The sequence below is a fragment of the Macaca mulatta genome, chromosome 1 (genome assembly GCF_049350105.2).
Source record: "Macaca mulatta isolate MMU2019108-1 chromosome 1, T2T-MMU8v2.0, whole genome shotgun sequence".
Lineage (NCBI taxonomy): Eukaryota > Metazoa > Chordata > Mammalia > Primates > Cercopithecidae > Macaca > Macaca mulatta.
The window spans coordinates 19,533,754-19,561,680 of NC_133406.1; the positions used below are offsets into that span (position 1 = coordinate 19,533,754).

Consider the following 27,927-nt stretch of genomic DNA (forward strand, 5'->3'; position numbering starts at 1 on the left):
AAATCTAGTTGACAATTTATGTTACTTTCTACTTCCTTCACTATTATAAACAATATTGTCTTTATTATTTGATTTTTTTCACATAAATTTCTAAGGTGAAATTGCCAAGTAATTATAAGGCTTTTTGATAGAAATTGTCCTCTTAAAAGATTGTACTTTTACAATCCCACCAGATAGATATGTAAGCAGTGCTTGTTTCCCCACAGCCTTTTCAGTATGAACTGCTACCATTTCTTTTTTTCCACTCTGTTGCCCAGGCTGGAGTGCAGCGGCCGATCTTGGCTCACTGCAATCTCTGCCTCCCGGGTTCAAGCGATTCTCCTGCCTCAGCCTCCTGAGTAGCTGGGATTACAGCTGTGCACCCATGATGCCCAGCTAATTTTTGTATCTTTTTTTCTTTTCTTTTTTTTTTTTTTTTTTTGGAGATGGAGTCTTGCTGTGTCGTCCAGGCCGGAGTGCAGTGGTGCAATCTCAGCTCCCTGCAACCTCTGCCTCCTGGATTCAAGCGATTTTCTGCCTCAGCCCCCCCGAGTGGTTGGGACTACAGATGGGTGCCACCACGCCCGGCTCATTTTTGTATTTTTAATAGAGACAGGATTTCACCATGTTGGCCAGGCTGGTCTCAAACTCCTGACCTCGTGATCCGCCTGCCTCGGCCTCCCAAAGTGCTGGGATTACAAGCGTGAGATATGCACCCGGCCACTGTTACCATCATAAAAAAACATCTTTGGGAGGGTAGGGGGAGGAAGAGCATCAGGAAAAATAGCTAATTCATGTGGGGCTTAATACCTCGGTGATGGATTTGATAGGTGCAGCAAACCACCATGGCACATATTTTATTTATTTATTTTTTTTTTGAGAGAAAGTCTTGCCCTGTCACCCAGGCTGGAGTGCAATGGCACGATCCTGGCTCACTGCAACCTCCGCCTCCCAGGTTCAAGCGATTCTCCTACCTCAGCTTCGTGAATAGCTGGGATTACAGGTGCGCACCACCCCACGCCTGGCTAATTTCTGTATTTTTAGTAGAGACGGGGTTTCACAGTTCGGCTGGTCTCGAACTCCTGACCTTGTGATCTGTCTGCTTCAGTCTCCCAAAGTGCTGGGATTACGTGCGTTAGCCACTGCGCCCAGCCTATTTACTTTTTGAGACAGAGTCTCGCTCTGTTGCTCAGGCGTGAGTACAGCGGCATAGTATCAGCTTACTGCAACCCCCACCTCCAAGGTTTAAGTGATTCTCCTGCCTCAGCCACCCAAATAGCTGGGACTACAGATGCGCACCACCACGCCTAGCTAATTTTTGTATTTTTAGTAGAGACGGGATTTCACCAGGTTGGCCAGGCTGGTCTCGAACTCCTGACCTCAGGTGATCTGCCCGCATTGGCCTCCCAAAGTGCTGGGATTACAGGTGTAAGCCACCGCCCTCAGGCTCTAACATTCCTTTATTAAATTCTTTTAACTACCTAGCTTGAGGGTACCATCTGTTTTCTCTAGGACTTTTTCTTTTCTTTTTTTTGAGACAGAGTTTTGCTCTGTTGCCCAGGTTGGAGTGCAGTGGCGCCATCACGGCTCACTGCAACCTCCACCTTCCTGGCTCAAGCAATTCCCCAGCCTCAGCCTCCCAAGTAGCTAGGATTACAGGTGCACACCACCATGCCCAGCTAATTTTTTGGTATTTTTAGTAGAGACGGGATTTCATCATGTTGGCCAGACTGGTCTTGAACTCCTGACCTCAGGCAATCCACCTGCCTGGGCCTCCCAAAGTGCTGGAATTACAGGCGTGAGCCACCACGCCCGGCGTTCTCTAGGATCTTATTTGACAGAGCCTAAAGGCCCTTCATAGTCTCTCCTTATTTCTCCAATTTCCTTTACTTTTAGTCTTTCAGGTTGATTTGTCTGTTTAAAGTCCCTGGTTCTAATCCCAGCTACTCAGGAGGCTGAGGCTGGAGGATCACTTAAAGCCACAGGAGTTTGAGACCAGCCTGGGAAATATAGCAAGACCCCATTTTTTAAATTGTATTTTTTTAGAATTTAAAATAAAATTTCTTGGGGAGACAGGGTCTCACTATGTTGCCCAGGGGCTGGTCTTGAACTACCGGCCTCAAGCCATCCTCCCACACCTTAGCCTTGCAAGATTCTGCGATTACAGACGTGAGCCATTGTGCCTGGCGGTGAGACCCCATTTCTAAAAATGTATATATAAATAAAAAATAGGCAGGCGTGGTGGTACATGCCCATGGTCCCAACTCTGAGGCTGAGGCAGGAGGATCACTGACGCCCAGGTCAAGGATGTGGTGAGCTTTGATCACGCCACTGCACTCCAGCCTGGGCAACAGAGTAAGACCCAATCGCTAGAAAAATAATAAAGTAAAATAAAAATAAATAAAGTCCCTAGAATGCACCAAGTCCTTTGCTGCTTCAGGACCTTTGGCCAAGGATCCTCTGCCTGAAATATTCTTCCTCGCATTCTCTTATGCTTCATATCTCAGGTTAAATGTCCTTTTCTCCCAGAGGCCTTTATAGACCTCCATCCAAAAATAGGTAGCCCCAGTGATTCTCTCTCATACACTTTGCTGTTTTATTTCATAGTACACATCTCAGCTTGTAGCTGGATATTTGTGTTCATTTTTTCAGTGTCTTTCTCGTTGGTCTGTAATCTCCATGAGAGTGGGACCCATTGGGCTTTGTTTAGTTATAAACCTTAGCACTTATCACATAGCCTGACAAATAGTAGGTACTCACTAAATCCATAACGAATGGATGACTTTTAGTGCTGTCTGCTCACTATCCTTCAAGTCATACATTTGGACTCCAGGAAAGTTCTTGCTCAAAGGTGCCGGCAAGTCATTCTAACTCCTGCAAACAACAGCTTTTACAATAGGATGGTGGGGAAACCACTAACCAGTCCAACAAGGCACAAGAATACAATTGATTCCACCAATCCTCTCAGACACAACTATTAATACTCTTTATTGCCTATTTCACACCCCTCCTTGTAAGGATGAAACAGGAGGAAAATGCACTGGGCTCTCAGAGCCCTAAGACTCAACAAGCTGCCAAGTTGGATTAGACACCCAGGTTGGAGAAGGAGTAAAGCAGCTAGCCTATGGAACCTTGGCAAGATAACTGCTCAGATGCCACTGACATGCATAGATCGATGACTGGCTTCCCAGGGGAATGTCAACAACTGACACCCACACTGTGGTCTCCCACATGTGGATACATCAATGTTTACTTAACCATCCCCTTATTTCAACACGTGTTGAATGAAAGTCTACTATATGTCTGTTACTGTGTGCCACAAAGGTAACAAAGTCACTGCTCCTGCTGCTTTTAAAAGACATTTACAAGGAGGTACTTGAGAGACAGTTATGAAAACAAACTATTATGCAGGATAAAAATACAGTCTACACAAAGGAGCAGAGAGGACAAAAAGGATAAGGGGTATCTAATCCTGTGGAAGGTTTCACTGAGAAGGCAGCACAGAACTGACTTGATGCGTAAGGTAGGCGCCTTCCGGACCAACAAGGCACAGAGTGCATTCCAGGTGAAACATGTACATGCGCAATGGAGGGGGATTTGGGTTTTTAAGTTCTTGGAATGTGGAGTACAAGTGGGAAGTGGTGGAAGTACAACACGGACAGAAAAGCCAACCTTAGATCACATAAGACCTTGCAAAGGAGCTTAGCAAATAACTACTGGCAATGGTCAGCCACTGAAGCATTTACAGGCCCAAGAGCAGCATTAGGTTTGCCTTAATTCATTGGGTTGGCACTGAGAAGATAGAGTGGAGTCAGACTAGACACAGGTAAGGAACCATCTCCCCGTCTCTCGTCTCTCCCACTCCCTCCCGCTGGCAGTAAAGAGGCTACGCAGTGGTTGAAGAAAAGTACCAGAACCAGGGCAGAGGCGGTGCAAATGTGTGATCTAATACAGATACGTAGGAGCTACAACGTATACCAGGATCTTAGGGTGGAGGTAAGTGTGAGGGATGACTGCAGATAGAACTCCTCTCTTTGCCTTGGACAACTGGCCAGTCTTACCAAGCTGGGACAGAGATGGTGGTAGAAGAGGGGTCCTAAAAGGAAAACATGAATGTGCTTTTCATAAGCGGATTGTGAGGAGTCCGCAAGACTTACAGGTGAATGTGTCCCCTAGGGAGCTGATTTGATAGGGGTCTGGGGGTTTTGAGCTGGATCCAGGTTAGAGACACGGATTTATGGCGTCATTAGCGTGGAAGAAACTGTGCAAAGTTGAATGGGAAAATGGCAAACCTAGAAAACAGCAAATATCACAGTGCGATACCAGTGTCAGCTTTACAAAAGGCTTTTCTCCGTCCTCAGCTTGGACTGAGGAACATCTTTCATTTCACAAGAGTCTCAGGAACTACCAGTGTGAAAAGAGGCTGCGTTCAAGTTGCTGGAGGGCCAGTTCCAACTAGGAGCAGTCAAGAAGGAGGCCTGGCTTTGCGGCTTCACGTCCCTGGAAGCTCTGCACTCCAACGGTTCTGGATCTGCGGCCACGGGCCGCCTTCCCGACCTCCCCCGCGGGCTGGGCACCGCCCTTAACGTCACGATCACGCCCCCGCCAGCGCTCCTACCGCAACTCGCGAGAGCCACTGCGTTTGACGTCATCATCGCGCGCCATCCCTCCCCTTAGGTGTTTAATCTCCGCGGGCAGGCCGCGCTGAAACCCGACGGCCAGATCCCTCGCCGTCCAAGTCTCTGTTCCTTCGAATCATGTTCCCAGCCGCCCCTTCTCCGCGGACCCCGGGTCCCGGGTCCCGAAGGGGCCCCCTGGCCGGACTCGGGCCCGGCTCCACGCCCCGGACGGCCAGCAGGAAGGGTCTGCCCCTGGGGTCTGCAGTCAGCTCTCCAGTGCTCTTCTCACCGGTGGGCCGGCGTAGCTCGCTAAGCTCGCGGTAAGTGATCTCCTTGGTTGGGTCTGGCAACCAGCAGGCTCACGGGCCGCAGTGGGCCGGATCGGTGTCTTCAGAAGCCTTCGGAACCGGGGGCGGCGGAAGAGAATGCCAGAGTATTGGAAAATAGACGTTTTCCACTCTTGCAGGTCATACCTGCTTCACTTTTTGAGTTGATTCCCCACTTTGCATTTTTCGTGGATACCTTTGTGCAGAAGTGAAGTACAAACCGGATTCGCATCAATGGTTACCCACTTCCCACCTACTACCGCTGTGATCGGGCGTAAGTCACTCGTGATTTTCTTCATCTGTGAAATGGCGATAATATGTGTCACCTGAGCCAGAGGAGTTAGTATGAATTGCCACGATGCAGATGTAAGGTGATGGTGATAATGAGGACCTGCAACCCTGAAATATAATTGTTTAATGCCTAATATACCAACTGACATTAATATCTGATGATTGGTAATTGAAGGGTTTCTAGCTACGGAATTTAACTTTCTAGGTAAATTATAGGGAAAAGGCTTTACATAAGTGAGATAAGAGTACTGTGGTAATTTAGTTACTAAAACTGCTGGTTTGGAGCACCAGTAAAATCACACACACCCTTCCCCCCGCCCCCCAACACACACCATGTTCACAATTAACCTAAAACTTTAGAAGATAACGTGTTTCTGCATAGTTTTGTCTGAATTCATCTATAATAAATGAATTTTTCCCTGCAGGAAAACACCGAGTATTGTGTCTTGAAATTATGGTTAAAATTTATCTGTAAAATTTTGCAGTACTTTAAAGGATAAGTGGTTTTTAAAGAATGCACCATATCTTTGTGACTTTTCTTGGGCATATTTTGAAAAGTACAAAGTGCAGATCTTGGCATTGTTTTCTATTCCTTTAACGAAAAGTTGGAGAATAAAAGCGTACTTTATTTACTATGTATGTTGTTTTATTTAAATCTCTTCTTTCTGATGATCATTTGAATAAAAACCTTTGTTATCCTCTGTCAAGAAACAAAGCCCTCAGCCATTCTGTATGTGCATCTCCTCATTTAATTCTCATAAGACATAGAATAACTTATTCTGGTGGCTTTACAGTATTCTAAATGTTAAGAAGAGTGTGAGCAGGAAATAGTTTTTACTCTGATATCTGCTGTTGAAGACCATGTAACAGCTGATGCTCGTAACCTGTTTGATTTCTTGCTTGGTTGTACAGATCTGATAGATTTTTTTTTTAAGAGACAGGGTCTCACTCTCTGTCGCCCAGGCTACAAGCTGGTGCCACAATGCCTGGCTAATGTAAAATTTTTTTTGTAGAGACAAGGTCTTGCCATGTTGCCCAGGCTGGTCTTGAACTCTTGGTCTCAAGTAGTCTTCCCACTTCAGCCACCCAAAGTGCTGAGATTATAGGCATGAGCCACTGCCCCAGCCAGATCTGGTAGATTCTTAAAACCCTAAAGCCAAATGAGAACGTAAATCTCATCTAAGCCAATATTTGTAAAATATATTTGACCACAACATATGGTAAAAGCTGATGTTTTATATTCTGTCTTTCAAAAATATTGATTGAGATCTGCAAAACGACCCACTGTTTGAAAAAAACACTGGTCTAGTTAAGCCTTATTTCACAGCTAAAGAGGCAGAATTATAAGGAGTTTAGGTGAATACAGGCATGCATTTTATTACTAGAGCATATGGAATTGAAGCCTAGTTTTCCTAAATCCTGTCTTTTTACATGAAAAATATTACATTTAATTACATGATAAATATGAGCCAGTGTTAATTTTTTTCAGAGAACTCCTTATTGTGAAAATATATACATAAATAATTAGGATAATGGAAAATTTTAAGTTATAAGTAAGGTAATTAGACTTTTTTCTTTAGAGGAACACCAACACGAATGTTCCCACACCACTCCATAACTGAGTCTGTGAACTATGATGTGAAAACGTTTGGATCTTCTCTTCCTGTTAAAGTCATGGAAGCGCTAACATTGGCTGAAGGTAGGTGTCATCTTTCCGTTTACCTATATTAGCAATTTAGGATGGAGCCTAGATGCGGCATAGAGATTAAATTTATGTTTTCTCACGTATACCTTTATGTAAATGGAGAGAGATGGGTAGCCTCTCTAGTTTTCTTTTTTTTTTTTTGAGGCAGAGTCTCACTCTGTCACCCAGGCTAGAGTCCAGTGGCACGATCTCAGCTCACTGCAACCACCGCCTCCCAGGTTCAAGCGAGTTTCCTGCCTCAGCCTCCCAAGTGGCTGGGATTATAGGTGTGAGCCACCATGCCGGGCTAATTTTTTCTATTTTTAGTAGAGACGGGGTTTCACCATGTTGACCAGGCTGTTCTGGAGCTCCTGACCTCCGATAATCTGCCCACTGTGGCCTCCCAGAGTGCTGGGATTACAGGCATGAGCCACCACACCCAGCCACCTGTCTAGTTTTTTATTTTATTTTACTTTTTTTTTTTTTTTGAGACGGAGTCTCGCTCTGTTGCCCAGGCTGGAGTGCAGTGGCGTGATCTCGGCTCACTGCAAGCTCGTCCTCCTGGGTTCACGCCATTCTCCTGCCTCAGCCTTCCGAGTCATTGGGACTACAGGTGCCCGCCACCTTGCCTGACTAATATTTTGTATTTTTAGTAGAGGCTGGGTTTCAGTGTGTTAGGATGATCTTGATCTCCTGACCTCGTGGTCTGCCCGCCTCAGCCCCCCAAAGTGCTGGGATTACAGGCATAAGCCACGGTGCCCAGCCCTAGTTTTTTACTATAATTGAGATATATAATAAATTTGAGAAGGAGAATGAGTTCATTTGAACACAATCAAATTAAGTCTAATGGTTTTAGGTACTGTACACTAGTCCTCCATTATCTTTGAGGGATATTTTCCAAGATTCCCCAGTGGATGCCTGAAACCTTGTATAGTACCAAACCCTATATATACTGTGTTTTTTCATGCGTACACTCCTATGATAAAGTTTAGTTTATAAATTAGGCACAGTTAAGAGATGAATAGCAATAACTAATAAAGTGGAACAATTATAACAATATACCAGCACTACTCTTGTATTTTGGGGTCATTAAATAAGAATACGAGCATTGCATTACTGCAACAGTTGATCTGGTAACTGAGACAGCTACTAAGTGACAAACAGCTGGATAGTCTCAGGGGTGTCCAATCTTTTGGCTTCCCTGGGCCACACATAAAATACACTTACCCTAACAAGAGCTGATGAGCTATAAATAAATAAATAAATGGATCTGTGTGTAAATCTCATAATGTTTTAAAAAGTTTACAAACTTGTGTTGGACTGCATTCAAAGCTGTCCTGGGCCACACGTGTCCCTGGGCCGTGGGTTGGACAAGCTTGGTGTATACAGTATGGAAATGCTGCACGAAGGGTTGATTCACAACCTTTAGACAGGACAGCATGAGATTTTTATCACTTTCCCCAGAACAACATGCAATTTACAACTTAGGAATTGTTCATTTGAATTTTCCATTTAATATTTTCAGACTGCAATTGACCACAGGTATTTGAAACTGCAGATAAAAGGGGGAAATACTGTATATGCAAAATTCAGTCTTGTTTGAAGAGTTGATCAAGTTTATGAAGTTTACCGTTAAAAAAAAAACCCCAAAACTGGCACTTTATGTTATTGGGTTTAATAATATAGTAAAATCAAGTCCTACCTCTATTTCTGGATCCTATGTAGCATCCCAGAGGCTGTGTGCACAAATTTATGATGTTACCATTGTGGTGGTGTACCTTTAGAAGAGTCTGTTGGCAGAGAATTAGTGTGGAATTTTGACAGATACAATCAACACAAGCTTAGGCAACTTTAAAGATGAACAGTTGGATGACACTGAAAGAGCAAAGTTCAGAGCATCCTTAATATCTGCTGAAGTCATTTTTATTGAGGATTGAATTCTAGATCTTTGTGATTTTTCTGGAACAGTGTTTTTCAAATTGTAGGAGTGACCAAAATTTAGCGGTTCTTGACCAGCATTTAAAAAAAGAAGAAATAGAATGCATCTCATATAATGTTTAGTAAATTTTTGTTTGTTTTACTTAAATTGTATATGGGTGTATCATGATGTAAAATGTATTACACTGTGAATAACTCTATTTACTGTATATATTACTGTTGACAGTAAAAAAAAAAAAGCTGAAAGTACTCTGTTTTAGAAGAAGGAATATATCTCATCAGCTGGAACTTGCACATCTTGCCTATAGGTCCTTGGGAGCTTTAGGGATAGTTGTTTTCAGACAACTAAACTACCAACCTCTATATACATTGTTCTGTTTTAAATAAATATACATATTGTGTATATATATATGTATATTTTTCTCCTCTAAAAATTTCATTTTAAATTACATTTAAACCTTTTAATGTACTCCTGCTATTTTAACAGACTAGATTAAATAACACAGCCCCATATCTAGAAATTCAGAGTCCCTAGGAGTCCGAATATATAAAACAAAGAGATATGTCAACTTGAAGAACTCTTCCGCACTTAGAAACCTGCCAACTACTGTTAAGTCAGCCCTTAAGGGCACACCAGTTGAAGATCTGGAGTCGTTGTAGTGCTTTCAAGAAAAAGGAAATTACTGAGCAGATAGTTCAGTTGAGCAAAAAGTCCTCACTCAGCCTGGGCTTGGTTTGATATTTTCGCTTGTACATTGTGCCTTTTACTTCGCCCTTCTACCTTTCTTTAAAGAGCAAAGTTCGACTTAATAAAATTTCCAGGGCTGTTAACACGTTTGTGGAGGTTTACCACCAATACTAAGACGTATGCTAATTTAGTTTTGTCACTTAATAGAGAATGAAACTCTTTGTCTCCATATAATAAATAATTTATCATTTCTTTAAGGAGCTCTTATTTGAAAATTATGTGTGTTTGAAGGAACATTATTTTCCTTGAAATGTTTTATATAGTTAATGAGTTTATTATTTATCGATATAAATGTTGCTAAATATTTCTTTTTTGTTTGTTTGTTTGTTTTGAGATAGAGCCTCGCTCTATTGCCCAGGCTGGAGTGCAGTGGTGCGATCTTGGCTCATTGCATCCTCTGCCTCCCAGGTTCAAACCATTCTCCTACCTCAGCCTCTAGAGTAGCTGGGATTACAGGTGCACGCCACCACACCCGGCTACTTTTTTTTTTCTGTTTTTGGTAGAGACAGGTTTTCATCATGTTGGCCAGGCTGGTCTCAAACTCCTGACCTCATGATCTGCCCACCTTGGCCTCCCAAAGTGCTGGGATTACAGGCGTGAGCCACCTCGCCCAGTCTTTTTTTGTTTTTGTTTCCGTTTATTTATTTTTTGATGTGGAGTCTTGCTCTCTTGACCAGGTGGGAGTGATGTGATCATGGTTTACTGCAGCTTCAGTCTCCTGGGCTCAAGTGGTCCTCCTGTGCCTCGGTCACTCTAGTAGCTGGGAAGTGCACCACCAAACCTGGCTGGGTTTTTTTTTGTTTTCTTTTTGTTTTTTTTTTTTTTTAAAGAGATAGGGTCTCACTTTGTTGCCCAGGCTGGCCTCAAGCAGTCCTCCCACGTTGGCCTCCCAAAGTATTGGGATTTATAAGCTTGAGCCACCATGCCTGGCCTAAATATGACTTACAGGAAATAAGGTATCTGGTCTGTTTGTAACAAAAAATTAAGGAATATTAAATGTCCCAAATACAACTGTTGCCTTTAGATATATTTCTTTTTTTTTGAGATGGAGTCTGACTCTGTTGCCCAGGCTGGAGTGCAGTGGTGCGATCTTGGCTCACTGGAACCTCTGCCTCCCAGATTCAAGCGATTCTCCTGCCTCAGCCTCCTGAGTAGCTGGGACTACAGGCATGTGCCACCACACCCAGCTAATTTTTTGTAGTTTTAGTAGAGATGGAGTTTCACCATATTAGCCAGGATGGTCTCGATCTCCTGACCTTGTGATCCATCCACCCTGACCTCCCAAAGTGCTGGGATTACAGGCATTAGATATATTTCTAAAGCTGGTTATCAGAGTTAAATAGATTTGTTGTTTTTGGTGTTGATAATTTTGGAATATTCAAAAGTATTTGTTGTGAATTAGTCCTTTCTGAGTGTGCCAATTACTTTTTTTTTTGATAAAGTGTGTGGTGATAAAGATTTATACTATATGATTAGTCACTCACCTCATTTTTTCCTTTAGTCGATGATCAGCTGACTGTTAACATAGATGAAGGTGGATGGGCTTGTCTGGTGTGCAAAGAGAAGCTCATTATTTGGAAGATTGCTCTGTCACCTATTACTAAGGTAATGGCTCTTCAGAGAGCTGGAAGGAGATAGAGGAGAGGAATGCCAATTGACTTTTAATTTTTACCGTAATTTTTTTACAGTTGGAGGATAGTTAATATGAAACTACTTAGGTGTTAAGGGTTTGCATTTTCATAGTGATGTGAAATAATGAGCATGCATACACATTTGTATATTGGGAAAAAAGTTTCCCCCTTTTAAAGATCTATGTTTACATTTAATAAAATTAGAGACATTGAAATTTTCAATGAATATTGTGCTAATCCGTCTGCCTAATAAAGTATCAGACTAAATGCCACCTATATAAGCAAATGAACTTTGAGTTTGCATATTTCCGAGAAGATAGAACTATGTTTTGTTGAACCTACTGAATAATACTTAATAAAATAAGAAAATATGATACTAATTGCTAGTTAAACTTTTCACTTGTCCACTTCCAACAGTGGGTTATCATTTGCATGTCTAGTAACTTATCCTCAGCGACCTTTTTCTGTTCGTTACAGCTTAGATGCACTACTCTCTTCCACCACTCATTACTCACTTGGCCACGTTCCATTGGAACTCAGGGCTCCTGCTTACCTCAACTCTTCACTTCTGCTGAACTGTGTTACTGCTGTCTAGAAAAGGGTATATGGGGTTAGGAGTAATAGGTGAGGGAGAAGTCCTAGGGGACATACTGAGTTAGCTGAGGGATCCTGATATTTGGCTGAGAGTCTAAGAAATATTTCCTAGGTAACTTGGTATAATTACTGTTTGTTTGTGCTAATTTTAAATGTCAAATAAACAAATCAATAGTAGATTGGGAAAGTTCCATAGGAAGCCTAAGTACTTCTCTTAACCTTATTTAGCCTTCTCTTGAGTGGACTTTTCTAGCCGGGGAAGAGGTTAGGATAGTTGTTCTTCAGAGTTTGGTCTAGCTTTAAGTTTTCATGATTCAATATCTCTTAAGATACTTTGTTTTAAAATTACTGAAAGCCTGATTAAAAGGAGATGTGAGAAGAAAGAATATTTGTAGAATGGTGTTTCCAGCAATGAGTCAGAATCTAAAGTATGTAGGGAAGGGAAATCAGATGCATCTTCAAAATACTGGATTTGATGTGAAAGATTTTCTGTTTGGGTTTGTTCTACAGTTATCAGTTTGCAAAGAACTTCAGCTGCCATCTAGTGATTTCCACTGGAGTGCCGACTTAGTGGCTCTTTCTTACTCTGCTCCCTCAGGTGAAGCACATTCTACTCAGGTAGGTGACTTAAAAGCTTATTGAAATAAACTTTTTACAGTAAGGACATCCAAAGTTGAAGGAATCATCCTATTTGATTTTGAGACATAACTATAAAGCTATAGAAATCAAGACATTGCGGTATTGGCAAAGAGAGCCACACACATAGGGCAATGTAACAGAATAGAGAATACAGTTACAGATCCACATAAAGGCGCCAATTTGATCTTTGATGAAGGTGCAGAAGCAATTCAGAAAGGATGGTCTTTTACGATGACTTTTCTCTGTATCAATGCATAGTGTAGGAACATTTGTAATTTTAAAATTACAGATGACCAATTTGTATTGTATTGAATTTTCCCTTAAACCTCATACCTTGTTATAAAGATTAATTTGAAATGGGTCATAGATCTAAATGTAAAACAGTAAAACTTTTAGAAGAAAACAGGAAAAAATCATGATGACCTGAGATTAGACAGAGTTCTTGGAAATCACCAAAAGCATGATCCATAAAAGAAAAGTTTGATAAAATTAATATTAAAATTAAAGTAAAATAAAAATTTAAAGCGTTGCTTTGCCAAAGACAAGAAAATGAGGAGACAAGCTACAGAGTGGAAGAAGACATTTGTAAATCATGTATCCAGTAAAGGACTTGTATCCCGAATATTTTTTAAAATTCTAAAAACTTGATAAGACAATGCAGTTTAAAAATAGGGACTAGGACTTGAACGGACACTTTGTGAGGATATAAGGATGGTAAATAAGCACATAAAGAGATGTTCAGCATTATTAGCCATTAGAGAAATGCAAACCAAAACCCCAGTGAGTTCTTATTTCTGATTTTTCTTGATCAAATAGTAGATTGTCCTGTTTTTTCATATCAGTGTCATCAGACTCCTGGTTTTGGGGTTCTTGTATCGTGATTGCCGATTGTTATGATCTTGTTTTGAGGCTGTTGCTGTCATGGTTGCCACCAGAGAAGGATCCATCCGCTATTGGTCAAGCCTTGCTAGTGAAGATACCTACACAGAGACTTTTGTTGATTCAGGAGGTGATAAGACTTACAGTTTCCTAACAGCAGTGCAGGTATACCATGGATATTCCTTTATATTTATTGGAAAGCTGTGATTTGGCTTGGAAATGAGATTTTTATTTATTTTTTAAAATAGAGACCAGATCTCCTTATGTTGCCCAGGCAATTCTCAAACTCCTGGGCTCAAGCAATAACTCCTGCTTTGGCCTCCCAAAATACTGGGATTACAAGCATGAGCCACTGCACCCAGCTGTAGAAATGAGATTTGATGACTGAAAATGTGGAGTTTTGAAGAGACTGTAGAGACCAGGGAGGAATCAAAAAGAGACAAGGAAGAGAAGAATGTAAGGATCTATGATCTGAACAGTTAGACGAGGGAGGCTCTTCTCACAGGGCTCTAAAATACCAATTTCAGATAGTAGTTTGTGATATGCATTTCTTTTAGAAACATTTTATGAGAGTGGCTTGTTTTTAAGCCACCATCAGACACTATAAAGAATAGTTTGCATTATCTTCTTTGTAGGTTCACAAAGAAACAAAATCTGGCTGAGCATGGTGGCTCATGCCTGTAATCTCACCACTTTGGGTAGCTGAAGTGGAAGGATTGTTTGAGGCCAGGAGTTCAAGACTAGCCTGTGCCACATAGCGAAACTTTGTCTCTACAAAAAAATTTGAAAATTATCTGGACGTGGTGATGTGTGCCTGTAGTCCCAGCTGCTCAGGAGGCTGAGGCAAGAGGATCTCTTGAGCCCAGGAGATTGAGGCTGCAGTGAACTATGATCTCACCAATGCACTTCAGCCTGGGTGACAGAGCGAGACCCTGTCTCTGATAAAATAGCAGACAAAAAATATAAATAAAAATAAAATCTGATAACCTAATTTGTTGAATCTGAAATATGAGCTTGTAGTTTAAAAATCAGAATTTAAAAAACATGGACTTTTTTTCTGCTACAGAAGTTTTGTGTTTTTTTTCTTTTTTTTTTTTTCTTTTTTCAAGACACAGTTTTACTCTGTCACCCAGACTGGAGTGCAACGGTGTGCAATCTCAGCTCACTGCAACCTCTGCCTCGTGGGTTCAAGCAATTCTTGTGCCTCAGCCTCCCAAGTGGCTGGGATTACAGGTGCGTGCCGCCATACCCAGCTAATTTTTGTATTTTTAACAGAGACGGGGTTTCACCCTGTTGGCCAGGATGGTCTCAATCTCCTGACCTCGAGTGATCCACCCACCTTGGGCTCCCAAAGTGCTGGGATAACAGGTGTGAGCCACCATGCCCGGCCAGTTTTTCTTTTTTCTTAGAGAGTTTTTCTATGTAGGATTAATGATATCAACTGAATGGATTCTGAAATGTATTACTTTAATAAAATAACAACATTCTATTTTGTATTCTTTTAGATTTATTTCAATTACAATGATTTTTCTCTGTATCAAAGAATTTTTTGTTAGCTTTCTTTATCTCAGCATTAGATGCTAAACTGAACTAATCTCCTATTTTTTCACAGGGAGGAAGTTTTATTTTGTCCTCGTCGGGAAGCCAACTAATTCGGTTGATACCTGAGAGCTCAGGAAAGATTCATCAGCATGTCCTGCCTCAGGGGCAAGGCGTGCTTTCAGGAATTGGTCGAAAGGTTTCCTCTCTTTTTGGAATTTTATCTCCTAGTAGTGATCTCACAGTAAGTTTATAAAATAACTATTTTACAAGCTTATTTCTTAGTTAAATCAGTAAGTTGAAAGTATGCTCTGAAGTTAGTGTTGCCTCCATATGGACAATAGTTTATGCAAAATAGAACCTTTGATCTTTTTAGTGAACTATTTTTATTATGATGAAATGAGTTCATACTAACCTTCTCCCATAACTTGTAACACTAATATCTTTAAATCAGATTATCTCACAAGAACATTTTTGGAACTAAAACTATTATGTAAAATTTAAAATGTGTTTCTTAAAGATTAATTTGACTTTTTAGATTTAACCGGAAGCGTGTCTCTACTGCCATGCCTCCAGCTGTCTGTGTGGATGACTGAAATCTAGATCTGTTGGTTGGATTTCTCTGCCCCATACTCTAGTATAGTGAAGGGAGGATGATGGGAACTAATATTTATGGACCATCTACTCACTGCTCGGTGCTCTGTAGTTGTTATATTCATATTGTGTAATCATTGTGACAACCTGTAAGATAGTGCACTTTCCCTCCAGTTTACAGATGAGGAAGCACCCTCAGCGGGAAGGTGTGTAACTGCTGAGTGGCAGAGCTGGGAATCATACCCAGGCCTGCTCTTTTTACTGTGCTGTTTCCCTCTTGTTTCAGATAATTATCATCACCTGCTTCCTTGAATGTTCTTTAAACCTAAACTTAACATGTTTAAAAACAAATTTATTGTATTCTTTCATCTCTCCTATTGACTGCTCACCCCTATAAAACTCATTTCTCTTTTGCTCTGTTTTTGTTAAGAGCACCATCACTTTTTCTCAGTGACCCAGGTATAAAACCTTGTTATTTTTTGTGTCTCGCTCTCCTTCTATAGCAAACTAGTTATTTACCAGGTGCTGTAGATTTAACTTCTGTCTAGTCTGGTTTCCATCCCCATCTTTCTGCTTTTGATGTTATGCCCTAACCTATATTCTTGATAAATTTCACCTAAGTTCCTGGTACCTGCTCAGTTTGCTTGCTGTTGACCTTTCTGCCCCATCACTGATGGGTTTTAACACAAAGCAATCATGTATATCCAGCTTTAAAAAGCCAAATACCTATACTTCATGATTAAGCATATACTGAAAAGGCAAAATAATACTCTTGTGTATGACTACATACATTCTGCCAAATGCATTCGAACACAATTCTGTGTTCAGAAGCTATTGATAATATCTCCCTGGCTTGCTACACTTACAAATTCACATTCAACACTCTCTGCTGTATGTCCCTGATTTTTCATTATTTTTTATTTTTATTTATTTTTAAAAATAGAGACATGGTCTCACTATGTTGCCCAGGCTGGTCTCAAGCTCCTGAGCTCAAGTGAGCCTCCCTCCTTGGTATCCCAAACTGTTGGAATTATAAGCATGAGCCACCACACCTGGCCTCATTTTTCAAAAAATCCTTATTTTTGCTTCTTTTTGACTTGTCATCTACATTCCGATGTTAGAGGATGACTTCTTATTCTCTAAAGACGCTGTAACTTTCCCACCTTTCAGCTCTGCTCCTCCTGGGCCTTCCGCCTGTATCCTTCTTCCTCTAGAGTCCAACGTTGCCCTCAAACTCTATTTCAGGATCACTTCTGCTGTTGTTGTTGAGATGGTGTCTCACTCTGTCAGCAGGCTGAAGTACAATGGTGCGATCTCGGCACCTCTGCAACCTCTGCCTCCTGGATTCAAGTGATTCTCCTGCCTCAGTCTCCCAAGTAGCTGGGACTATAGGCGTGTGCCACCACACCCGGCTACTTTTTTGTATTTTAGTGGAGATGAGGTTTCACCATGTTGCCCAGGGTGGTCTTGAACTCCTGAGCTCAGGCAATCCACCTGCCTCAGCCTCTCAAAGTACTAGGATTGCCGGGGTAAGACAGCACACCTGGCCCAGGATTACTCCTTTCTTTAAATCCCAAAGGAAGAATTCTGCTAGGATTACTAATCACATATGTGAAATTTGAGTTTTAAAACAATATTTCCTTAACATTAGAACTTAATCTATGAATTTGACTTCTTTTTCTTTTCTGAATAGCTTTCAAGTGTTCTTTGGGATAGTGAGAGATCAAGCTTTTATAGCTTGACAAGTTCAAACATCAGTAAATGGGAATTAGATGATTCTTCAGAAAAACATGCATACAGTTGGGATATAAATAGAGCCCTGAAGGAAAACATTACCGATGCTATTTGGGTAAGAAACAATAATATTCATCTCTGTAATTCACGCTCTGGTTGTATGATAATGCTGGTTCCGTTAATTATTTATTTCAACACATTTCAGTGTAATAAACAACATAATGTACAGTTATCAGATTAAGTGGAAATGGGGTAGTCAATCTCTGTAAATATTGGAATGTACTGGTTTACTTAGCAATTTTTTTAAATGTATACATTATTCATTCATCAACTGAGTTATGGGTGAAGCACTTCACTAGGTGCTAGGGGTATAAAGGTGAAAATAAATCATTCCTACACTCAAGCTTACATTACTGATATTTTCATGTAGGGATCTGAAAGTAACTATGAAGCTATTAAAGAAGGAGTCAACATTCGATATTTGGACTTGAAACAAAACTGGTAAGCAATTAATTTGTCATAAAGAACATAGATAAGAGTTTGGAAAAAATAAGTTGATGTTTATTATAAAATGATGAGCAATCTCACTGCTCTTTTTTTGGAGACAGGGTCTCACTCTGTAACCTAGGCTGGAATACAGTGGCGCCATGATAGCTCACTGCAGCCATGACTTGCTGGGCTGAAGTGATCCTTCTGCCTCAGCCTCCCAGTAGCTTATACTGCAGGCGTGTGCCGTCGCACCTGTCTGATTTTTAAAATTTTTCGTAGAGATAGGGTCTCACCATGTCACCTAGGTTTGTCTTGAACTCCTGGGCTCAAGCAACCCTCCTGCCTCAGCATCCCAAAGTATTGGGATTACAGGTGTGAGCTGCTGTGCCCAGCCTGTTCTTTTAATGCTGATCTTCTCATGCTACCTATTAAGCTTTACTGAATGGTCTTGCTGTTGTTTATTGAGTGATGCTAGTTCATTTGGGAAATTGAGACATTTGTCAGCCTTAAATGGTATAATCTTACGTTGGTATCTCATTCATTAGAGACAAAGCTTTTCTGCTCTTACAAGTAGAGCTTCTCTTCTTCACTGCCAAGAGATACCTGAGACCCTGTTATTGCCCACTGCTGTGGGTGCCCCATGGTGTGATCTTTCTCTTATTGGATGTATCAGGCACATGTTTCCCACCCTCTGTTGCTCAAGGAGCTTTCGGCCTACGTTTGTGGCTATGCTGAGTTAAGGATGGGATAAGGCTTTGTCTTGTTAGTACAAATTAGAACTTTGTCATAGTTCATACTCAGAGTAAATTTCCTCATAGAAGCAGTGCTCTAAGTGGTGCATAGGATCCCGGGTTAGTCTGATAAAGCTAATTATCCCATGTTACTATTTAACTTGAATGCTCAAGGTCACATGGAACTTAAAAACCATTTGTAACATTGCTCATAATGAATCCAAATATATAACTAGTAATCCTTCAGAAGACAACTTCTCAGAAGTTGAAGACTATTTTTTATGAGTTTTAGAGTAATTTTTACTGTTCTTGTTACACGTTTTGGGTTAGTAGAACGAATTCTACTTGTTCCTTGGAGAGAGATTGCAGTTGTACTGCTTTGTGTAATTTTTCTCTCTGTTGGGCTGTTTAGACTATTAGTAGGCTCCTTTACAGTCTGGAAACCTTATAAAAGCTATCAAAGAGGTAAAAGTAATAGTACTATTTAATTTCTGTAAGCATTTTAATTAAATACAATTTACCTGTTTTTATTTGTCTTTACCAGACTTTTGGAAATGTAGGACTACTGCTAGGACAGCCCGCTGTGGGCATATAACGCAGACATTTTTCTTTTTTATTTTTTTTTTGAGACTGAGTCTCACTCTGTCACCCAGGCTGGAGTGCAGTGGTGTGGTCTTAGCTTACTACAACCTCCGCCTCCTGGTTCAAGCAATTCTCCCACCTCAGCCTCCCAAGTAGCTGGGACTACAGGTGGGTGCCACCACTCCCGGTTAATTTTTGTATTTTTAGTAGAGACGGGTTTTCACTGTGTTGGCCAGGCTGGTCTCGAACTCCTGACCTTGTGATCTGCCCGCGTCGGCCTCCCAAAGTGCTGCGATTACAGGTATGAGCCACCGTGCCTGGCCATGCAGACATTTTTCACGTAATTTTCTGAACTGGAGACATGGGGTTGAGAATGAGAAGCATGCTTAGGAATTGCTATGCAGGGTCCACCCAGGGCTTCTCTCCCTCAGTGTCATGCTGACCAGCAGGGTCCCTGTGAGGTGCAGCCCTCATCCTCCTTGACCGTCCTCTCCACTTTTACTCAAAATGATCCAGTTAGTACTCTATTATGTCTTTGAGGCTTCATGATCAGAACTGTACAGAGAATTTCTCATATGGGTCCATTTTCTTTATTTTAAGAATAGTGTCTGTCTTCCTCATAGTCACTCACACCTACTGATTTGTTGTCCATTTGGGCAGAGCTACAATCTGAGCTTATAATTTCGGTGAGTAGCTGGGCTGGGTGGCTCAGCACTTTGGGAAACCAAGACAGGAGGATTGCTTGAAGCTAGTAGTTCAAGATCACCTGGTCAACAAAACGAGACCCTATCTCCACGCAAATAAAAATAAAAAATTAGCCAGGCATGATGGCGTGTACTGTAGTCCCAGCTATTCAGGAGGCTGAGGCGAGAGGATCACTTGAGCCCAGGAGATTGAGGCTGCAGTGAGCTATGATCCCACCACTGCACTCTACCATGGGCAACAGAGAAAGACCTTTTTTCTGAGACAAATAAAACAAAAATAAATAAATAATTTTACTAGATGATTACTAATACAAAGTTTAGATATCTTCATTTTAGATATAAAGTTTGGAATTTTTTTAACCTTAACTTCATTACTTTGGATATACTTACATAAAAACTTAACTGGTCAAGCAGGAGGATCACTTGAGGCCAGGAATTCTAGGCCAGCCTGGCATTGTAGAGAGAGAGACACTGCCAACATGTTACAAGTTTGGGCCAATATTCTTTTTTTTTAAATTGATTTAAAAAATTTTTTTTATTTCAGTAGTTTTTGGGGTGGTTTTTGGTTACATGGGTAAGTTCTTTAGTGGTGATTTCTGAAATTTTAGTGCACTTGTCACCTGAGCAGTGTACACTGTACCCAGTAGGTAGTCTTTTATCCCTCACCCTCCTTCCCACCCTTCCCCTTCAAGTCCCCAAAGTCCATTATCATTCTTATGTCTTTGTGTCCTCATAGCTTAAACTCCCACTTATAAGTGAGAACGTATGATATTTGGTTTTCCATTCCTGAGTTACTTCACTTAGAATAATGTGGACCAATATTCTTGAATTCCTTTCAAGAGTCCAAGCAGAAATGATAAAGTTTGGGGAGCTGGGGGAAGAGAACCGTGAAGAAGGAAAATGAGAGCTGTGCTAGGATTGCTTGCTTTGAAGTGTCATGTCATTTAGTTACTTGCTTGGTTTCTTGTTTTTAATTGTCAGTAGAGGGTGCTTTGCCACCCTTTTAATATTTCTGAGACTTGAATGAAAGTTGCTAGTGATAGGGCTGGGCGCGGTGGCTCATGCCTATAATCCCAGCACTTTGGGAGGCTGAGGTGGGTGGATCACCTGAGGTTGGGAGTTTGAGACCAGCCTGACCAACATGGAGAAACCCCGTGTCTACTAAAAATACAAAAATTAGCCGGGCATGGTGGTGCATGCCTATAATCCCAGCTACTCGGGAGGCTGAGGCAGGAAAATTGCTTGAACCCGGGAGGCGGAGGTTGCAGTGAGCCGAGATGGCGCCACTGCACTCCAGCCTGGGCAGCAAGAGCGAAACTCTGCCAAAAAGAAAACAAAAAAAGTTGCTAGTAATAGTATTAGATGTTTTAGAAGAGCTAAAATAGGAACCATTTAATTTATTGGGGGCAGCAAGTTTGCTAGACTTAAGGGACAAATAAGCTTTAAGATGCAAAATGGTTTGTTTTTACATATACAGCAGTTTGAAATTTCTATAACCGATTGTTAAAAATCATTTACATATATATGTATATTTTTAAACATTAGAGACAGAGTTGCCCTGTTTGGTCTTGAACTACTGGGCTCAAGCGATCCTCCTGCTTCAGCCTCTCCCAAAGTGCTTGGATTAAACACATAAGCCACTGTGCCTGGCCTAAAATTATTATTATTTTTTTTTTAGTTAGAGTCTCCCACTGTTGCCCAGGCTGGAGTGCAGTGGTATGATCTTGGCTCACTGTAACCTCTGCATCCCAGGTTCAAGTGATTCTCATGCCTCAGCCTCCTGAGTAGCTGAGATTACAGGCACATGCCACCATGCTGGGTGTTTTGTATTTTAGTTGAGATGGGATTTTGCCATGTTGGCCAGAGTGGTCTCGAACTTCTGGCCTCAAGTGATATGCCCACCTCGGCCTCCCAAAGTGCTGGAGTTACAGGTGTGAACCACAACACCTGGCCTTTTAAATTTATTTTAGAGATACATGGTCTCACCGTGTTGCCCAGGCTGGTCTTGAACTCTTGGGCTCAAATGATCCTCCTATCTCAGCCTCCCAAAGTGTTGGGATTACAGGTGTGAGCCATCGCGCCTGGTGGTAAAATTTTTTTTTTTTTAATGTTTTTCCTCTGGACAAAAGCGAGTAACCTTTAAATAACTGAGTACATCAGGGATTGGCAAACCTTTTCTGTAAAGAGCCAAAAGTAACTGTTTTAGGCTTTGGTGGCCATATAGTCTTTACTGCAGGTACTCTATTTCACCAATAGTATCATGAAACATCCCTAGAAAATGCATAAATGAATGTGTATGGTTGCCTTCCAACAAAACTTCGTTTATAAAAACTGGTTTGAGATCAGTTTCACTGGAGGGCTGTACTTTGCTAATCTCTGGATCAGATAGTTGTTTTGATCTTTTTTTTAAAGTCCGGTTTATTGAGCTATAATTTATATAGAGTAAAAAATTTACCCTCTTTAGTGTATAATTCTACAAATTTTTTTTCTTCTTTTTTTTTTAAGATGGAGTGTTACTCTATCACCTAGACTGGAGTGCAGTGGTGTGATCTCAGCTCACTGCAACCTCCGCCTCCCGGGTTCAAGCAGTTCTCCTGCCTCAGCCTCCCAAATAGCTGGGACGACAGGCATGTGCCACCATGCCTGGCTAATTTTTGTAGAGACGGCTTTGCCACATTGGCCAGGCTGGTCTTAAATTCCTGAGCTCAGGTTATCTGCCCACTTTGGCCTCCCAAAGTGCTGGGATTATAGACGTGAGCCACTGCACCCGGCCCTAATTCTACAAATTTTGACAGATACATAGTTTAGTCATTTAATCACAACAATCAATACAGAACAGTTGTATAACCCCCCAGATTCCCTTGTGCCATTCTGTCATCGACCCCTCCATCCACCCTTAGCCCCTGGAGACCACTGATGTGGTTTCTGTCTCTATAGTTTTGCCTTTTGCTTAATGCCACAGAAATGGAACATACAGTTTAAAGCCTTTTGAGTCTGGCTTCTGTCACTTAGCATAATATATTTCAAATTCATTTGGTTTTTTTTTTTTTTTTTTTTTTTAACTACTGAATAGTATTCTTTTGTATGGAGATACCACCGTTTGTTTGGCTGTTCAGCAGTTGGAAGACACTGGGTTGTTTTCAGTTTTAGGCAATTATGAATAAAGCCACTACAGTCATTGGTACACAGGTTTTCGTGTGAACATAGTTATTGGTTTTTTGTTTTTGTTTTTTAATTTTCTCTTGTATAGGTATCCACGAATGGGATTGCTAGGTTATTGGAAGCGTATGTTTAATTTTATAGGAAACTCCTAAGTTGTTTTTTAGGGAGGCTTTACATCTTTATTTTTTATTGATTAGTGATGGGCTGGTGATTCTGGCAGCAGCATGGCACTCAGCAGACAATCCGTGTCTCATCTATTACTCTCTGATAACAATAGAAGATAATGGTTGCCAAATGTCAGATGCAGTTACTGTAGAAGTCACTCAATATAATCCACCTTTTCAGGTAAGATTTATGTTGGTTAAATTACAAAGCAGTAATATGTTGAATAGTTTTCTAACTATTTCAGGGTCTTATTTGTTTATTTATAGTTTTGCTCTGTCACCCAGGCTGGAGTGCAGTGCCTTGATCTCTGCTCACTGCAACCTCTGCCTCCCCTTCCAGGTTCAAGTGGTTCTCCTGCCTCAGCCTCCCGAGTAGCTGGGACTGTAGGCGTGTGCCACTATGCCCAGCTAATTTTTATAGTTTTAGTAGAGACAAGGTTTCACCATGTTGGCCAGACTGGTCTCGAACTCCTGATCTCAAGTGATTCCCCCAACTTGGCCTCCCAAAGTGTTGGGATTACAGGCGTGAGCCACGATGCACGGCCCATTTCAGGGTCAAATTTCTTGACAGATTTCATCTGCAGGGCTTGGCAATATTTTAAAATAGCTTGTTTCTAGACATTGTTGCATTTTCTTTGCCATCTCAGGCTTGTTCTTTTGCTTAGTTTTGGCTAAAGGAAAATTAGAATGGAAGCAACTAGCAGAAAGCAGTTTGTTTATTCTGCTCTAGGTCTTTGGAGGGATTGTCATCTCTGTATTTAAGTAGAAAGAAGGTATTAATTAATTTCAGGGTGAAAGTAAGGAAGAAACCACGCTGGGCATGATGAGTACATGCCTGTAGTCCCAGCTACTCAAAAGGCTGAGGCAGGAAGATCACTTGAGCCCAGGGGTTTGAGGCTGTTGTGTGCCGTGTTCACACCTGTGAATAACCACTGCATTCCAGCTTAGGCAATATAGTGAGACCCCATCCTAAAACAAGAAGAAAAAGAAAAGAAGAAAGCTGGTAGGATTTAGGGTTTGGTTTAGAGCTTTGCATATTATAGAAAAATCCCCCTTTTTACCCAAAGCAAGATTATGTTTGTATTCAGCAGTGTTACATAGTCATCAAAGTTCTTTTAAACAACTGAAAGACAGCCTTTCTAATTTTAAATTCATTAATAGCAATTAAACATGTTTAATAACAGATATTCATGAAGAAAAAGCTGAACATCTATAAATTTATTTTATTTACTCTTACATGGTATCTGATTCTGTTAAATCCTTGTTTGTTTATTTTTGAAGAGGGAAAGTCTTGCTGTGTTGCTTGGACTGGAGTGCAGTGATATTCACAGGTCCGTCAATAGTGCATGGTAGCCTCCAACTCCTGGGCTCAAGCAGTCCTCTCAGGTAGCTGGGATTACAGGTGTGCACCACCGTTCCTGGCTTAAATCTTCACTTTTTTTTTTTTTTTTTTTTTAATCCTTACTCTTAACATGACTTGTTTAATTGAATCCTGTAAGAAAATCTTTTGATTTGTTCTTTTATGTCAAACAGAAATAAACTTTATTGTGTGTTCTGATTATGCAGTGTGGAAAACATGCTCAATGTTAGAAAAAAATTCAGCCAGGGCAGAAGACTATAAAGAGAATTTGAGGATTAAAAAACAATTCTAGGACCTCGCATTTAATGTTTCTATAAAATTACTTCTTTAATAACAGCTTATTTTTAGCATATTCTATTTTTTTTTCTGCCTCTGATTTTATATGTAAACAAATCAACTAAGTTTTCTTGTCATTAATATCTTGCCAGTAAGGTAAGAACCAAAATGTTTGTTTATCAGGGATCATTTATAAAAAATTGCCAGTTCTTAATACAATGAATTAGTGCTTTCATTTTCTCCCTTGAATTTGTCATAGGCTTCTAGTTATAGTCATCATCATGGAAATGTTTTCAAAATTTGTTAATTTTGGACATTAACAAATTAGGCCAGGTGTGGTGTCTCATGCCTGTAATCCCATCACTTTGGGAGGCTGAGGTGGGTGGATCACCTGAGGTCAGGGGTTCGAGACCAGCCTGGCCAACATGGTGAAACCCTGTCTCTACTAAAAATACAAAAAAATTAGCTGGGTGTGGTGGCATGCGCCTGTAATCGCAGCTACTCAGGAGGCTGAGGCAGGAGAATCGCTTGAACCTGGGAGGCGGAGGTTGCAGTGAGCCAAGATTGCACCACTGCACTCCAGCCTGGGCAACAGAGTGGGACTCTGTCTCAAATAAATAAATAAATAAATTTTTTAAAAATAAGCAAGTTAACAAAATATATGTCTAATTGATGTTTATAAACTTTGTAACATTTTGCTAATCATCTCATGGGTAGATTTTTAGAAAGAAAATAGGTGAATTATTTTATCATTTTTATGAAATGTACAAAAATGAATTTAAAAAATCATACAAACAAATATTTTTGTTTTACTTTTTGTTAAATGTAATCTTAAATTTAACTTTCAGTCTGAAGACCTGATTTTGTGTCGGTTGACGGTCCCAAACTTTTCAAACCAGACTGCCTATCTGTATAACGAAAGTGCTGTCTATGTGTGCTCCACAGGAACTGGGAAATTTTCTCTTCCCCAGGAGAAAATTGTCTTTAATGCACAAGGTATGGTAGCAGTTTTAGAAAGCATGATTGGTGAGCTCATTAGTCATTCTGAGTGCTTTTTTTCTCTTTTCCTGAGTGTCACTTCAAGCATGCTGCCCTCAAATGTTACTCTGAGACATTTCATACCACAACTACAGCAGCTGAAGTGACAACCCTACTAAGAAACCAAAAGGGTACTAGAATTTCCAAACTATTATATTTACAGGCAAAAATAGTAACATTTGTTCCAGGAGAAGATGCCAAGAAGCAAAGAACTAATGCCAAGAGAAGTAATTGCTCATTCCTAGTTAGTAAAAGTGACTTATTCTGAGTTGATGCTCTTTAACTTTTCCACACCCCTGGATAAGAGCCTCAGGTGCTGGACTCGTGCAGGGGGGCCAGTCAGGATTGAAGAGAAACCAAGCAGATACTTAGCTGAAGGGGTTGAGCAGAGGACAGAGTCCAGGTAGGCAACAGCATAGAACCCAGGTTTAACAGCATGGAACCCAGGTTTTCTAGTCCCAGCACAAGAACCTTGATGGAGGGTGGGTAGGCTGTTACTAAGGCGCAAGGTAGGCTTAGACTTTTTTATTTTTTTTTCAGTCCCCGTTGACTGATGTGGTAAGTTAAAGTCAGAATTAAGCAAGAGAACTCCACAGGATTGAAAAAGCTCTTCTAAGTTTTGCAGAATGAATAATTTTTTTTTTTTTTTGGCTTACTAGATTGCTCTCTGGCAAGGCTAGTTTTTGTTGTCTTTAAAGCTGAAAGACACAGAGCCTGCTTCTTCAAACAGCAGCCGGTTCTTAACATTTGATTCTGGGATTTAAAGGATGAGTTTGAAGTAGGAATAATACTGTAAAGGAAAAAATGTGCTTAATATATCATCAAGATGATTTTCTGCCCAGGGTGGTAGGTTTTACAAAGCATTTTGTTGTTCTTGTTAAATGTATTTGACTCTATGTTTTTCTTTCTTTTAGGAGATAGTGTTTTAGGTGCTGGTGCCTGTGGTGGTGTTCCTATCATTTTTTCTAGAAACAGTGGACTGGTGTCTATTACTTCACGGGAAAATGTGTCCATATTGGCAGAAGACCTGGAAGAGTCCTTAGCATCTTCATTTGCTGGACCAAACAATGAGGTAATGTGATTCTATAAGATTTTGAAGTTTGTATGTTATTTATTTTTTAGAGATAGGGTCTCACGCTGTCACCCAGGCTAGAGTGCAGTGGCACAATCATAGTTCACTGCAGCCTCTAACTCCTGGCCTCAAGCAATCGTCCTGCCTCAGACTTCCCAGTAGGTGCCTGGCTAATTTTGGTTTGGTTTGGTTTGGTTTTTGAGACAGAGTCTCACTCTGTTGCCCAGGCTAGAGTGCAGTGGCATAATCATAGCTTACTGCAGCCTCACCTCAACCTCCCGGGATCAAGCAGTCCTCCCCTCTTAGCCTCCCAAATAGCTGGAACTACAGACATGCACCATCTCACCTAATTTTTTATTTTTTGTAGAGACAGGATCTCCCTATGCTGCCTAACCTGGTCTCAAACTCCTGGGCTCAAGCATCCTCCTGCCTCAGCCTCCCAAAGTGCTGGGATTACTGGCATGGAGCCACCATGCCCAGCCTAATTTTTATTTTTATCAGATTATTTTATACAAATGGTCTCAACACTGAGACAGTTTCAAAGACTTAACAATGCAGACATTAGTTCTTCTTGTCTTCCTCATCCCCTCTGTCCTCTTTGCCTGAAGCAACTACGTTTAAGCCTTTTAGTGATTTATTCTGGTATTTTTCTCCATATATCTAAGTAATGTACATATATTCCTGTCTCCTGATTCATCTGTTGATTTTCTACTATAGAAAATGAGGTTTTGGGTTACCTTATACTCCTTCCTCTGCCTTTATCATTCTAACATACATTTTTTCCATTGTAATGACAATGTGAATATTGTTTATGGTTTGCTGAGCCAAATACTGATTACATTTCCTTTATTATACAACTTTGTGTGACTCTTGGAGTGTATCATGACCTCATTTTATATTTTCTCACTTTCCTTTCATATGTGACTTAATCTTTTTACACACTCCGGGAGTTCTGTAGAGTGCCCCTCAGTGTGGTTTTTCCCAAAGTCAAGTCTCCACAAACCTTCCATCTGCACAGCTGTCATCCCGGAACTTCTCTCTTCCACGGTCCTCAAATCCTTGGGAGCTGTCCCTGCACCATGCATAGGTGGCCTCATTTCCTGTCAGTGCTGCCATTTCCTGTTCCTTCTGCTTTCTGTCTTCCTTTGTTGTAG

At 40.9% G+C, this 27,927-nt stretch overlaps 1 protein-coding gene across 2 annotated transcripts in view; it reads left to right on the forward strand.

Annotated features, from left to right (window-relative positions):
• The first annotated feature begins 4,626 nt into the window (after positions 1-4,626).
• Positions 4,627-27,927, forward strand: part of NUP133 (nucleoporin 133) — a 68,647-nt gene continuing 45,346 nt past the window's right edge. For both annotated transcript variants that reach the window (XM_015125805.3, XM_015125808.3), the window contains exons 1-11: positions 4,627-4,918; positions 6,796-6,914; positions 11,087-11,190; positions 12,321-12,428; positions 13,359-13,493; positions 14,941-15,111; positions 17,155-17,310; positions 17,626-17,696; positions 23,061-23,208; positions 25,512-25,659; positions 26,616-26,773. In XM_015125805.3, coding sequence (XP_014981291.2) covers positions 4,737-4,918; positions 6,796-6,914; positions 11,087-11,190; positions 12,321-12,428; positions 13,359-13,493; positions 14,941-15,111; positions 17,155-17,310; positions 17,626-17,696; positions 23,061-23,208; positions 25,512-25,659; positions 26,616-26,773 — 1,500 coding nt within the window. In that variant the 5' untranslated portion in view covers positions 4,627-4,736. The remainder of the gene's footprint in view (positions 4,919-6,795; positions 6,915-11,086; positions 11,191-12,320; positions 12,429-13,358; positions 13,494-14,940; positions 15,112-17,154; positions 17,311-17,625; positions 17,697-23,060; positions 23,209-25,511; positions 25,660-26,615; positions 26,774-27,927) is intronic.